General features: G+C 44.6%; 1 protein-coding gene across 6 annotated transcripts in view; it reads right to left on the bottom strand.

Annotated features, from left to right (window-relative positions):
• Positions 1-287: 287 nt before the first annotated feature.
• The window catches only part of CKAP5 (cytoskeleton associated protein 5), a 627,586-nt gene continuing 613,418 nt past the window's right edge, over positions 288-14,455 (bottom strand). For all 6 annotated transcript variants that reach the window (XM_069221686.1, XM_069221689.1, XM_069221691.1 and 3 more), the window contains 2 exons: positions 2,115-2,269; positions 288-979 (listed from right to left, as the gene is read on the bottom strand). In XM_069221686.1, the coding sequence (XP_069077787.1) occupies positions 737-979; positions 2,115-2,269 (398 nt within the window). In that variant the 3' untranslated portion in view covers positions 288-736. The remainder of the gene's footprint in view (positions 980-2,114; positions 2,270-14,455) is intronic.

The raw sequence follows: 14,455 nt of genomic DNA, 5'->3' as shown, positions 1-14,455 counted from the left end.
ATTTACCATGATGCTTTGGGGTCATACTTGTTGCTGGAGTGTAGGCAGTGTGTTCCCTTTCTTTGAAACTGGAAACAGGTAAGTGTTGCAGATACACTGAAATTTTAAGCAGTGGGAGGGTAGCCAACGATAGTCACATTAGAAACTATAGTTCTGCAGCAGAGTTAGAGTCAGTTTAGTGAACAAAAGTGACGATTCACTGAGTCAAGACTGCAGGTGTTGGATAGATTGTAGCACTGTTGAAGCTGCCCCACAAAAACAAACTATTCAGCTTTTGTTATAAGGGCTGTCGTTAATGCAAACTTTATTTACAAAAAATAACATTTAAATTAGTTCATGCCATTCGATTCCAAAGAGAACCAACATGTCTAGAGTTACAGGACGTCTCAAAATTAAAAATATGAAACAAAAAGCAAAGAAGGCTGAACAAATAAGAACCATGAAAAAATAATTTACAACGCTTTTAAAAACGGAAGAGATGAGATTAAAAGAAGGCGAAAAGACAGAGTGGACAGTCTGTACACAAACATACATTGATAGCCTCTTCGAGATTCCTCAAAGAGAAGAGTATTTACATATACTTGTGCCACATTAACTTGACTTCTCGCAGAACCCACAGTTTTCTACATAAACCAGTTTGTGAACAGCAGGCCGATTGGGCCAAGAACTATGAAGGTTGCTAGCCGAGTACATTATGAGACCGCGGAGCAGCACGAGAACCCCTGGAAGCCAGATTTCATTTGCGACTGCTTTTGATTTTTTCCAGTCTCTTTTTCAGTTCGTCAATGTTTGTTACGTTGGAGGCAGCCGTGCTCGTGACACTGGTGGAGAGGGTCTGGTTGGAGTCCAGGTCCAAATGCTGGTATGGATCCCGGGACTCACGCAGTTGCGAAAGTTTACTTTGAAGCATGTCAGTGGATGAAGCAACAGCAGGAACAGAGGTTTTCGATAGTAGGGTGGTTACGGGTGGCCGGTCTTCCTAGAAGGGCAAAAAAACAAGCAACTTTGTAAAATGACAATCTTTCTAACAAGAAAACAGGCGACTGGTAGCAGAAATGCAGAAGAACCCCTGCTCTCCAAACTCCCTTATAGTTATAAGAATGTGCACAGCTCAGAGTACAGACAAAGGAATTATTCTAAAGGACTAACCGTACTGGGAAGAATCCGCTTTCTTCTGGACAATACAACTAGGAGCAGAAGACTATATTCCATCTCACCTGCCTGTGAATTAAGATCAATCGGATTCCACAAATCCGGTATGGCAGTCTAGTGAACTGTGTCTATGTTTAGCTAGAATATGGTGCAGCTCTTCATCTTGGGGGGGGGGGGGAGGGGGGGGGGGGGGGGGGGGGAAAGGTTGCATTGCTTGATATCTTAACTATGAAAGATAAACCACCTTTCCTAGTCCACAGTCCCTGCACTGACTTCCATAGGAGGTCAAAATGTACTTTAATTGAACGCTAAGTGTAGGTGGGGACCGGCCCAGAGATTACTTGAAGCGATTGCACCAAACAATGCTCTTCAACCTACGTGCTTATGTGTGGAGTACATAATTGTAAGAGTTAGGAACTAACCAACATTAATGTGTCAAATATAAACTTAACATTCTAATTTTGACCTCTCATCAGCAGGCATGCTGGGGTCCATGGTGCCTGGAGGAAATCTAATACCAGCAAAGGGAAGCAAAGAAATGTAAGTTCAGAAAGTGAGTCAAGTTCAGTCAGCCTTCGAAGGATTATTACAGAATAAAAAACTAAAAGCTATGCAACAGAGAAAACACATTTTTAGCTAGGAACAGCAGGGTCCAGGACAGTATGTAAACTAGAAAACTCAGACAACTGCTTGGGCGACCGTTTGTATAAATATACCTTCAAAATTATATTTGTAAGTTACAAGCGAGAATTGTCTGTAATTTTACTCTCAGAATCCTCACCTTGAGATTTGGAAATGCCTTAAAAACATGACTGCCTAATGGTGTGCAGGCAGACCAGACAGGTTTGCAGTAACACCGCCTCTCCCACCCCACCCCCCCCACCACCACCACCACATGATATGCAATAGGCAGATAATGCAGGGGTTGGTTCAGCTCACTCAGTGTACTAGAGGTAGGATACCTTTGCATTGTCAAGACCGCAGCGCTGACGAAGGATCTTCAACTTCTCCAGGTAAACCGAAGGCCCCAGCTCTTCGCCATTACTGTTGGACGTGTGCGTCACGGTGCTGGTAGATGTAGGGGCACACGTCACCTCTGCCAAATGAGAAGAAATCGCTAAAGAAAAAAAAAAAATTCTCAACAGCTGCATTATCTTGAAGTTTTTGTGGTTTACTTAACATAGCTCAAGAGTCCCAGGGCCTGGTTTCAACCACCCTAGTTGAAAGGCATGGTGTTTGCAGCAATGGCCAATGCAATAGTTTAACAGATTTCCTGCTTGGGTTCAATGAAATTGAGACCAGGCAATGATCCATCCCATACGACTGCATACACCTAACTATCTTATGAAGCCCTTCTTTTAGTATCTAATGACTGGATTTATTTAAGTGACGTTTACATGTAGTCAATGTCCGTGCTAGCAATACCACAAATCAGATATCTTAAGGATGAATGAGAAGTTACTAACCTCTAAAGCTTTTTCCTGCAGAGTACTTGTCCATGGAAAGATTCCTGGCCCTCACACAAGGAAAGAGTTCGGCTAGAATGACCGATAACAGCAGTGCCATGGTATTGAAAAATGGTGCTGCTCCGACTATCAATGTGGCCTTAACCAGAGATGTCAGGCAGACAAAACAATATGTAACCAACCACAGAGTTTGGGGCAGGGAGGAGGAGTACTGGCATGAAGACAGACTGCCCATCAGAAATAACATTACAGCCGAAGTAGTTTATTTTCCTTTTCTCAATATTCTTTACTGGAGACTTCTCACCTATACAAAGATTCCAACGCATCACAATCAAAACACCACATTTAAGTGACAAAAAATATTGACCATCCATTTTAAAGAAAAAATTAAATAAAACTGTATTGCTGATGTCTGCTTTGCTCCAAGTCTCAATTTAGCTGGCAAGGCACCAAGGCCATGATGTAGCAGAACAAGTCTAGAACAGGCCATCCAAGTAAAGAACAAACTGCTTTCGGTAAAGCTTTCTGGTGGATTATCTGACTATACCTCACCTGAGCCTATTCTCCCAGGTGCCAGACTAAGAGTTACTTGCCATTAGTAATGCCCTTCCTGGTGGATAGTACAGCTCACTGCAGATTCATCATGTTTAGAATATCCCCAGGCGCCAGGCTGGATCTGGAATATTTTTCAGCATAGCCCCTGCACACCAGTAAATAGCACAGAGCCCCCCCGCATCGACATCGTCACCCCCCCCCCCCCCCCCCGAAGTGACGGCTGCAGCCACACACAAGCACCGTCCAATTGAGATGACATCAGTTTTTCTGGACATCATCCACGCCAGACACGGAACCCAAACACATTGTTTGGCCAGTGTGCAGACCTATTTGGGACCGTTTTAGATGGAAAAAGAGCCCATTTCAGGTAAATAACCTGTTCTTCTGATGAATACTTCTAACCACAGATTCCTCATGTGCTAACAGTTGTAGCAGCCTTGGTACTGGTGGCGGAAGCCCTTAAGCCTTCTGGAGTATGCTTTGTGGACACTGCATAGCAGGTCTTAATACTGAGGACTACCCATCTGAACAAAGTCAACTGCAGCGCTTTGCCTTTCTGTACCCTTGTAAACCCCACAAAGAGCTAATTATCCACTGGATAGCCCTTTATATAATCAAAGACCAATGTAGAGCAAAGAACGTCAGAAGGACGATGGATTGCTGTAAAGAAATGGCTCCCTGTTGCAGTTACCCCCCACTTTTTGCCTGATACTGATGCTGACTTGACTGAGAAGTGTGCTGGGACCCTGCTAACCAGGCCCCAGCACCAGTGTTCTTTCACCTAAAATGTACCATTGACTCCACAATTGGCACAACCCTGGCACCCAGGTAAGTCCCTTGTAACTGGTACCCCTGGTACCAAGGGCCCTGATGCCAGGGAAGGTCTCGAAGGGCTGCAGCATGTCTTATGCCACCCTAGGGACCCCTCACTCAGCACAGACACACTGCTTGCCAGCTTGTGTGTGCTGGTGGGGAGAAAATGACTAAGTCGACATGGCACATCTCTCAGGGTGCCATGCCAACCTCACACTGCCTGTGGCATAGGTAAGTCACCCCTCTAGCAGGCCTTACAGCCCTAAGGCAGGGTGCACTATACCACAGGTGAGGACATGGGTGCATGAGCACTGTGCCCCTACAGTGTCTAAGCAAAATCTTAGACATTGTAAGTGCAGGGTAGCCATAAGAGTATATGGTCTGGGAGTTTGTCAAAAACGAACTCCACAGCTCCATAATGGCTACACTGAATACTGGGAAGTTTAGTATCAAACTTTTCAGAATAATAAACCCACACTGATGCCAGTGTTGGATTTATAAAAAAATGCACACAGAGGGCATCTTAGAGATGCCCCCTGTATTTTACCCAATTGTACAGTGCAGGACTGACTGGTCTCTGCCAGCCTGCTGCTGAAAGAGGAGTTTCTGACCCCATGCGGTGAGAGCCTTTGTGCTCTCGGAAGACAGAAACAAAGACCTGCTCTGGGTGGAGGTGCTTCACACCTCCCCCTGCAGGAACTGTAACACCTAGCAGTGAGCTTCAAAGGCTCAAGCTTTGTGTTACAATGCCCCAGGGCACTCCAGCTAGTGGAGATGCCCGCCCCGTGGACACAGCCCCCACTTTTGGCAGCAAGTCCAGGAGAGATAATGAGAAAAACAAGGAGTCACTGGCCAGTCAGGACAGCCCCTAAGGTGTTCTGAGCTGAGGTGACTGACTTTTAGAAAACCTCCATCTTGCAGATGGAGGATTCCCCCAATAGGGATAGGAATGTGACCCCCTCCCCTTGGAAGGAGGCACAAAGAGGGTGTATCCACCCTCAGGGCTAGTAGCCATTGGCTACTAACCCCCCAGACCTAAACACGCCCTTAAATTTAGTATTTAAGGGCTCCCCAGAACCTAGGAACTCAGATTCCTGCAACCTAAGAAGAGGACTGCTGAGCTGAAAAACCCTGCAGAGAAGACGGAGACACCAACTGCTTTGGCCCCAGCTCTACCGGCCTGTCTCCCCCCTTCGAAAAGACACTGCTCCAGCGACGCTTTCCCCAGGACCAGCGACCTCTGAATCCTCAGAGGACTGCCCTGCTCTAGAAGGACCAAGAAACTCCAGAGAACAGCGGCCCTGTTCACCCAAGACTGCAACTTTGTTTCCAAAGGAGCAACTTAAAACGACTGCGTTTCCCGCCAGAAGCGTGAGACTTGCAACTCTGCACCCAACGCCCCCAGCTCGACTTGTGGAGAAACAACACTTCAGGGAGGACTCCCCGGCGACTCCGAGACTGAGTAACCAAAGTTGTCCCCCCTGAACCCCCACAGCGACGCCTGCAGAGGGAATCCAGAGGCTCCCCCTGATCGCGACTGCCTGACTCTGAAATCCCGACGCCTGGAAAAGACCCTGCACCCGCAGCCCCCAGGACCTGAAGGATCGGAACTCCAGTGCAGGAGTGTCCCCCAGGAGGCCCTCTTCCTTGCCCAGGTGGTGGCTACCCCGAGGAGGCCCCCCCTTGCCTGCATCGCTGAAGAGACCCCTTGGTCTCCCATTGATTCCAATTGAAAACCAGACGTGTGTTTGCACACTGCACCCGGCCACCCCCATGCTGCTGAGGGTGTACTTTCTGTGCTAACTTGTGTCCCCCCCGGTGCCCTACAAAACCCCCATGGTCTGCCCTCTGAAGACGCGGGTACTTACCTGCTGGCAGACTGGAACCGGGGCACCCCCTTCTCCATTGAAGCCTATGCGTTTTGGGCACCACTTTGAACTCTGCACCTGACCAGCCCTGAGCTGCTGGTGTGGTAACTTTGGGGTTTCTCTGAACCCCCAACGGTGGGCTACCTTGGACCCAAACTTGAACCCCGTAGGTGGTTTACTTACCTGCAAGAACAAACAATTACTTACCTCCCCTAGGAACTGTGAAAATTGCACTGTGTCTAGTTTTAAAATAGCTATATGTGTTTTATTTGAAAAGTATATATGCTATTGTGATTATTCAAAGTTCCTAAAGTACTTACCTGCAATACCTTTCATGCGAAGTATCACATGTAGAATTTGAACCTGTGGTTCCTAAAATAAACTAAGAAAATATATTTTTCTATACAAAAAACTATTGGCCTGGAATTGTCTCTATGTGTGTTCCTCATTTATTGCCTGTGTGTATGTACAACAAATGCTTAACACTACTCCTTTGATAAGCCTACTGCTCGACCACACTACCACAAAATAGAGCATTAGTATTCTCTTTTTGCCACTATCTTACCTCTAAGGGGAACCATTGGACTCTGTGCATACTATTCCTTACTTTGAAATAGTGCATACAGAGCCAACTTCCTACAATTGCCTAACGTGAAACAGTAACTACTTTTGGTAGAAAGACCACTCTAGTCAGACACCAGTTTGCCCAGAAAGGTGGTGTTGTAAGGTGGCTGAACTGACAAGAGCTTGAAGCTGCTCAGGCAATAACCAGAGATTATCACGATGAGGTCAGTGCAATGGCTCAAAAGAAAAGCACAAGGATTGTATGGATCAAATTAAAGTCCCACTGGGGCATCACAAAAACACTAAAGAGGGACAAGTGGACCAAACCTTTGAGAAAACACATCACAACAGGTGATCTGAATAAGAATCAATGGTCGATTATACTCAAAATGGACGAAAGATAATCTATAACCATGCTCACTGTCAGGTCCTTGCTTGGCCAAGAGGAAAAACAAAGAATTAAAAAAGTTTAGCTTGAGATCAGTCCTTGTTCAGGATGCCAAACACGCCACAAATCTGTCCAAATACCCAGCATAAACAGGTTTTGTAGAAGGCTGCCTGGCTGTTGGGATGACATCCACTACTTCAGGAGACAGATCGACTGCAATCAACGGCCGCTGCTCAATCTTCATACGTGGAGGGGTAGATTGCACAGAACAGGGTGCAAAACCCTGCTGTCCTCTTGCTGAAAAAAGATTCTACCACAGCAGCAGCATGACTGAAGGACAAATGCTCATGCCCAGAATTTCCAGGAGCCACAATCTCCTGCCCCAGTCTGTAAAGGCTAGGATACCTGGGGGTCTGGTCCTTCTTCATCTTCAGAACTCGGGACATGAGCAGCGGCGGTGGAAATGAAAGCCAAAGTCCTAAGCTTCACTCGGGCCAGCACGCATCTCTTCTAGAGGCCTTCTTGGGAACTCCAATGGACAAATGGACATTACGCATTCTTGGCGGTGGCAAAGAGATGGGTTTGGGTACTCATTGTAGGAAAGTGCCGTCTCTCTGGCACTGCCACCCCCACGTTTTGCCTGATGTCAGTGTGTCTGGGCTGTAGTTAACTGGGACCCTGCTAACCAGGACCCCAGGGACTGTGCCGCTCCCTTACATTTAGGCTGGTAACTACTTACGCCCACAACTGGCTTACTGGTGCACCCATGTAAGTCCCTAGTATATGGTAACTAGGTACCCAGGGCATTGGTATACCAGGGGTTCCCCCATGGGCTGCAGCATGTATTATGCCACCCATGGGATTCCATGTAAAATGTGTCGGCAGGCCTGCCATTGCAGCCTTTAACCACCGAACAGGGCTACTGCACTTAGACATAAGTCACCCCTCTGGTAGGCCCTGCTGCCCAATCTAGAAGTGTGAGGGTAACCCTGCATAAGCAGTGTACCCTCACAAACCCCAGGCCAATTCCTGGACTCTAAACAGGGGGGAAGCCATCCTAAGGCATGCAGCGGACACTGGTCAACACAATTGGTCCAACTACATAATGGCTTCTCTGAAGCTAGGCATGTGTGGTATCAAACATATTTAAACCATGCAACTACATCGATTTCAGTGTACGTTGCATGATACCATCACCTCTGGGGGTTCCTTAGAGGATTCCCCCAGTTTGCCAGTGCAGCCTTATGGGTCTATCTGCCAGCCCACGTTGCTGCTGACCCCAGACACTGTTCTTCCCTCCTGCTGGTGAGCCAGGCTCAGGCCAGAAGCACAACAAAGGATTTCCTGCAAGTCAGAGGAGTGACCACGTCTCCCTCTGTATTAGGTGTCTGTAAAGATGAAGACAGCAAGGATCTTCTTTTTTCTTTTATGCTTCAAATATGCGACACTTCCAGCAGAGCTTCTCTCTTCAGCTCTTTCTCTTCTTCCCCAGTCTACTACATTCCACAATTGACATCACAGAACCTAAACATTCCATCCCATTCCCAGATTCACAAGAAATCTTCACACATCTTTCCCCTTATAACACTGAATATGTTAATAACCAGAAATAAAAAAAGTTTATGCTATGATACCATACACCAATGCTATATTACACAAACACCACAATGGAAATGCATCAACCTTTAACTTTACACACATTCCCTAAACTCCACACCGACCCGTTTTCAAGGATCACTACATTATGTTTGGTTTCTTTTACTTTGAGGAGTCGAGTACTTACTTTCCCCTTTTTGGACTATATTTCTCTTCTTTATGACAACCCAATCTCCCACCTGTATGTGGCACGGTTTGGCACCCTTTCTCCTATTATAATACCTAGCATCTTTTCTTTGTTTACATTCAACTTTTTTCTTTACAAGCTTCCGATCCACCATCACCTTCCCTTTCTCTCTAAGCCACACGGGGCACTCTCACACTTCAGGCTCCCTACCTTTCAAGGAGCCAAACGGTGACACTCCTGTAACTGAATGATGGGTCGTCCTGTGCGCCCATATTTTTTTTTTTAACTCACGCATCCACCGGAGATGATTAACTAGTGACAACTGAATATTTTCCATTATAATGCGATTCACCCTCTCAACTAATCCATTAGCTTGCGGACGGAACAAAGCAACCCTTTCATGAGTTATCCCCATCCTATCCAAGTAGTCAGTCATCTCTCTAGAGACAAATTGCACACCATTATCCGACACAATCATCTTAGGAATACCTTCAACAAAAGCTTCTTCAAAAAAACTCAACATCTGACGTAGTCACTTGCCCTACGGCTTTGATCAAAAACCACTTGGAGTGATAGTCCACTCAAACTATTATGTACTTGCTCCTTTCACCAAGTTTACTCATAAGACCTATAAAATATATAGCAAACTTTTCCCAAGGTTTGCTCGGGAATTGGCACCGCCCTCAAAGGAGGTTGCCGCACATCTTTAGTCTTAACACTATTTGCACACGCTGTACAATTACAATTTCCTCCACCTCCCGATCCACTCCTGGCCACCAAAAGAATTGTCTTACTTTCCTCTTCATCATTCCTCTGCCCAAATGGCCTTCGTGAACAATTCTAATTATGTGTTTACGAACGCCAACGGGCGGAATTAATTGTTCCCTCCTCATCACTTTACTGACTTGTAAACTCAATTGATCTTTAACTTAAAAAAAGCTAGATAACTTACCCTTCAATCCATCCTCATTCTTCCAACCATGCACAATTTTCTCCTCTACTTCATACATGATTACATAATTTCTTCTACCAAGTTCCGATTCTTCTACACTAATCACCACATTTCCCAAAACTTCTCCAACTTCCGGCACCACAGTATCTTCCTCCTCTTTTCCTCCTACTTCCACTGGCAATCTTGATAATCTGCCACTACATTCTTTTTACCTCGTAAAAATTCAATTTGGAAATTGTAACCCATTACCATTAACAGCCATCTCGATATTCGCGGAGTGATACTGCCTTCCAAGCCCTTACCACCTTCGAAGATATACGTCAAGGGCTTGTGATCTGTCCTCAAATTAAAGGGTATACCCCAAATGTAAAATGTGAAATGAATGATTCCCCAGCAACATGCTAAGGCTTCTCTCTCAATAACCGAATATGAAATATCTGCACCTTGCAATCTCCTAGAAGCAAATCCTACTACATACTCCGCTCCATCCTTGACTTGTGTTAGAATTGCACCTATGCCCACTTTGCTGGCATATGTAGTAATATAGGTTTTCACTGTCACATTGAAATGTCCTAATGTGGGCACATGCGCAATACATCTCTTGATATTACTAAAAGCAGACTCACATTGCTTATCCCATATATACTCTAAAAATAATTCTTCATTAGTCTCCTCAAGGGTTTCACCACTTCAGAGAAGTTCTTTACAAATTTTGAACAATACTCCGCCAAACCAAGAAACAATTTCAGTTCATCCTTACTACTAGGTACCAGAGCATTTTCAATTGCAGTTACAATACTCTTCTTTGGTTTAATTCCTTCACTACTCACAACATGTCCTAGATACGTCACTTCACGTTGTCTAATTTGCCATTTTTCCATTTTTATGGTAAAACCATATTCTTCAAGTCTTCTCATCACTTCCTCAAACAAGTCATGCTCCGTTTCATTCCTCCCTACAATCATTATGTCATCTTGAAAGCATAGTACGCGTTTCATATCTCCAAAAATATTTGTCATCACCCTCTGGAAAACAGAGGATGCCGAGGCCAGACCAAAAGGCATCCTTCTGTAACAGAACACTCCCAATGGCGTAACAAAAGATGTTAAGTGCCTGGAATGCTCATGCAGCTCTACTTGATAAGCGGATGACCTATCTAGGACACTGAATATCTCACCTTTCCCTTCCAAGGTTAGCATTTCAGAACTATTAGGGAGTGGTTGTCTGTCAACCCATATATTTTTATTCAAGTCTCTAAGGTCAATGCATAACCAAATTTTTCCTCCATCCTTTGGCGCCACAACAATTGGTGCTAGCCACTCTGAAGCTTCAATGGGTTCAATAATGCCCTCATCCAATAATTTGTCTAACTCCTGTTTCAATGGGTCCCTCATCATGTAGGGACTATTGCAGACTTTATTAACTACAGGTTTAGCATTGTCCTTCAATATGATCTTATGTGAAAAAACTTTCAATAAACTTAACTTGGTAGAAAATACTTTTGGATATTTTTTATACAAATCTTGACGAAGTACCTCATTAATTTCTTCATTAACTTCTGTTATCACTGGTTCCTTAGCATTGGGATTTAAAATTATGCGCCGATCCTTTTGATGACTCCACCCTAAGAAGTCTGTCCCATAAATCAGTAATATACACTCTTCCATAGACAGCTCTATTCTTGAAGGTAATTGTCATCCATTTCATTCCCAGAATTTCTATTTGTTTTCCAGCATAACCCACAGCTTTGATATCTGGTTCATCAAGTTGAGAATTCTGTGCATTTGGCCATTTTGACTGATACGTCACTTTAGAAATAAGTGTAAACAAGCTCCCAGAATCTATTAGTACACTGACAGACACATTGTTCAAACTTAACTGAGCATGTTTTTCCAATTCATCAGTACTTTCAATCCTTATTTGCGTGTTCTCCATTGTTGAACCACCCACACATTGAACACCAGATATACTGTCCATTTATTCCCCATTCACTGTCAAAACTACCCGACAACCTTTCTCGCCCAGATCTTTGGTTTCTTGATCAGCTACATTAATTTTCTTGCCACTACTTATCTCCAATTTGAATCTAAACACTTTAGCAAAGTGCCCTCTCTTCCCACAGCTTCTACATAATGCATTCCTTGCTGCACACGTTACTGGTTGCAATGTGTCCCGGAGCCCCACACCAATAGCATTTACTCTCTCCCCACTCAAATTTTCACTGGCTCTCAATTAGCTCACTTTTCCTCTTTCTATACTCTGTTCACACTTTCTATCCCTCATATTTTTGTTCAATTCAGACTTATTTTTTCTCTCAACAGTACAGTATGTTCCATGCGACGGCTGATCAAATTCTTGCATCCACATGGCTGCATGTTCCATTCTTTTTGCAATCTGAATGGCTTCCTCTAAGGACGGACCTTTAATCAATAATTTTTCTCTTATTTTTTTTTCATAAGAACATCTCACAATTTCATATCTTATTAATGAATCAGTTAATTGTTCAAAACGGCACGATAGAGCCAATCCCCTTAATGCTGCTACAAATTATGCGATATCCTCATCGGGTTTCTGCACTCTGTAAAAAAATGTGTGGCTTTCCAAGACTAAATTTATTTTAGGAATAAATTGAATGTCCAACATTTGTATTGACATATCGAACACATTCATTGGTTGACCATCACCCATCCCCAAAGACATTTCCGGTAGATCCTCAGATTCTTCTCCCTTCAACTCCCAAATGAAGGAAGAGAATAGCTTGCTTCCTTACTGGACTATAGCGATCACCCCCAATTGCCAAAATGTAAGTCAAAAACATCTTCTTCCATTGTTTCCATGGTATTGGAGGTTTGCCCGGAGTTCACAGAAAAGAGGGTGGTGATGCCATGCTTTGATCCCCCATTGTACAGTATGTGTCCTTAATCTCTGTCTTTTCTACCTAAATATTATAATCAACACAAACTAAGACAATTAAAATAATAAATTAATATAATTATTATAACAAGCTAAAAAATAAAATAAACTCCTTTTAGTCCTCTTTATTACAATTTCCTATGTTCTTTGCTGTCCTCTTTTTACTTCTACTTCCTTCTTCCACTTCCTGGTTAATGATGGTCGCGTTAGGTCAGGTATCATGCTGCTCTGGTATTGTACTGGTCAGGTATTGTGCATTAATTCCTTGTTATTTTACAGATACAGTATTAATTTGATCCTTTCTTCGTTAAGGCGATCCGATTTTTGTTAAGACGCGTTGCGCGGCCACACTCTAGTACATGTAACGCTGTTACATGTTGTTGCCCTCTAGCGTATAGTGGTTTCGCGTGGCCGCGCTCGAGTGCATGACCAGTGTTGCCATAACAGTGTTGCCATAACAGTGTTGCCATAACAGTGTTGCCATAACAGTGTTGCCATAACAGTGTTGCCATAACAGTGTTGCCATAACAGTGTTGCCATAACAGTGTTGCTGCGCTACTCTGCAACGGAAAGGTCACGCACGGAGAGCTGTCGGCTGCACTTTGTTTGAAAGAGAAAAAAAAAACCTCGCTATTTCGAGCAGAGGACTTAACTAAAAGTGCATTCAAAACATTCCGGTGTTTACTTTCTCGGACTTCGAAGACATTTCCTTTATAGCAGAGTTTTCAAAAATATGAGACCTATAAGTCAATAAGTCATAAACGTTCACTTTAACTTTTGGAACGTATTGTTATTGAGGATCCTCTAATTCCATAGGATTTAATAAAGTATTCCAACCAAGTTATAGTTACTAAATAGACTTGCCTTCAATGTTCCGGTTCAACAGTTTCAATGTGGGCTTGGAATGGCAATATTTCCAGGGGCGGAGGTGTCCTTTACAGTTAATCTGCCCCCTGCGCAGACTGTTCCTCGTCGCCAGTGTAAAGATGAAGACAGCAAGGATATTGTTTTTTTCTTTATTTATGCTTCAAGTATGCAACACCTCCAGCCGAGCTTCTCTCTTTGGCTTTTTCTCCTCTTCTTCCCCAGTCTTCTATATTCCACAACTGACATCACAGAACCTAAACATTCCATCCCATTCCCAGATTCACAAGACATCTTCAGTGTCTAAGCACTGGGGTGGGGTGGCTTCTGAGCCCCACCAGGCTACTTTGAAGGGCACATTGAGTGCCCTCCTTGCGTAATCCAGTTAGCTCTAGTTCAGGAACACCTGGTTCCCGCTCTGGCACGAAACTACACAAAGGACAGGGGAGTGACCACCCCCCTTGTCCAGCTCCTCCTCTAGACAGGTGCAGAGCTCTGCCAGGTGGCCAGGTGATTCTGCCATCTTGTAAACAAGATGTGCAGAGGCCCCTGGGACCATCTGACTGGTTAGGCCAGGTAGATGACGTCCCTGACCCCGTCTGATTGGTGGGTCACTACAGAGAGTGACCAATCCCCTTTTAGGGCTACTTAAGGGTTCCCCCATGGGTGGGTCCTCAGATTTTTCAAGCAAGACTCTCCAAGGAACTCTTCAAGACATCGTCTGCTCCTGGCCTCCAGAACCGTGCTGGTCTTCGCAGAAACCAAACAAATCTGCTTCTGACTGTGAGAGGCGGCCTCTTTTTGCATGGTTCTATACCCCTCCTTTTTGCCTAATGTTGATGTGTCCTTGAAGTTGTAGTGCCCAGGGCCCCTGCTAGCTAGGTTCCCTGGGTCAGAGCTCTTTCCCTAAATTTGTTGTGATGCTTGGCACAATTGGATACACTCTTGAATATCACTAAGTCCCTAATAAATGGGTACACCAGTACCCAGGGAATAAGGTTTTAAGGGTAGGCCCCTGAGGGCAGCAGCACTGACCGTGCCACCCTCTAGTGCCCTGCACTCAGCACTGCCATTGCAGGCTGAGTGTACTGGGGCAAACCTAACGAGGCAAACAACATGGCACACTCCCTGTCCACT

The sequence above is a fragment of the Pleurodeles waltl genome, chromosome 3_1, assembly GCF_031143425.1.
Source record: "Pleurodeles waltl isolate 20211129_DDA chromosome 3_1, aPleWal1.hap1.20221129, whole genome shotgun sequence".
In the NCBI taxonomy this organism is placed as follows: Eukaryota; Metazoa; Chordata; class Amphibia; order Caudata; family Salamandridae; genus Pleurodeles; species Pleurodeles waltl.
The sequence above is the reverse complement of the archived record's forward strand: the minus strand, read 5'-3'. Positions and strand labels throughout refer to the sequence as shown.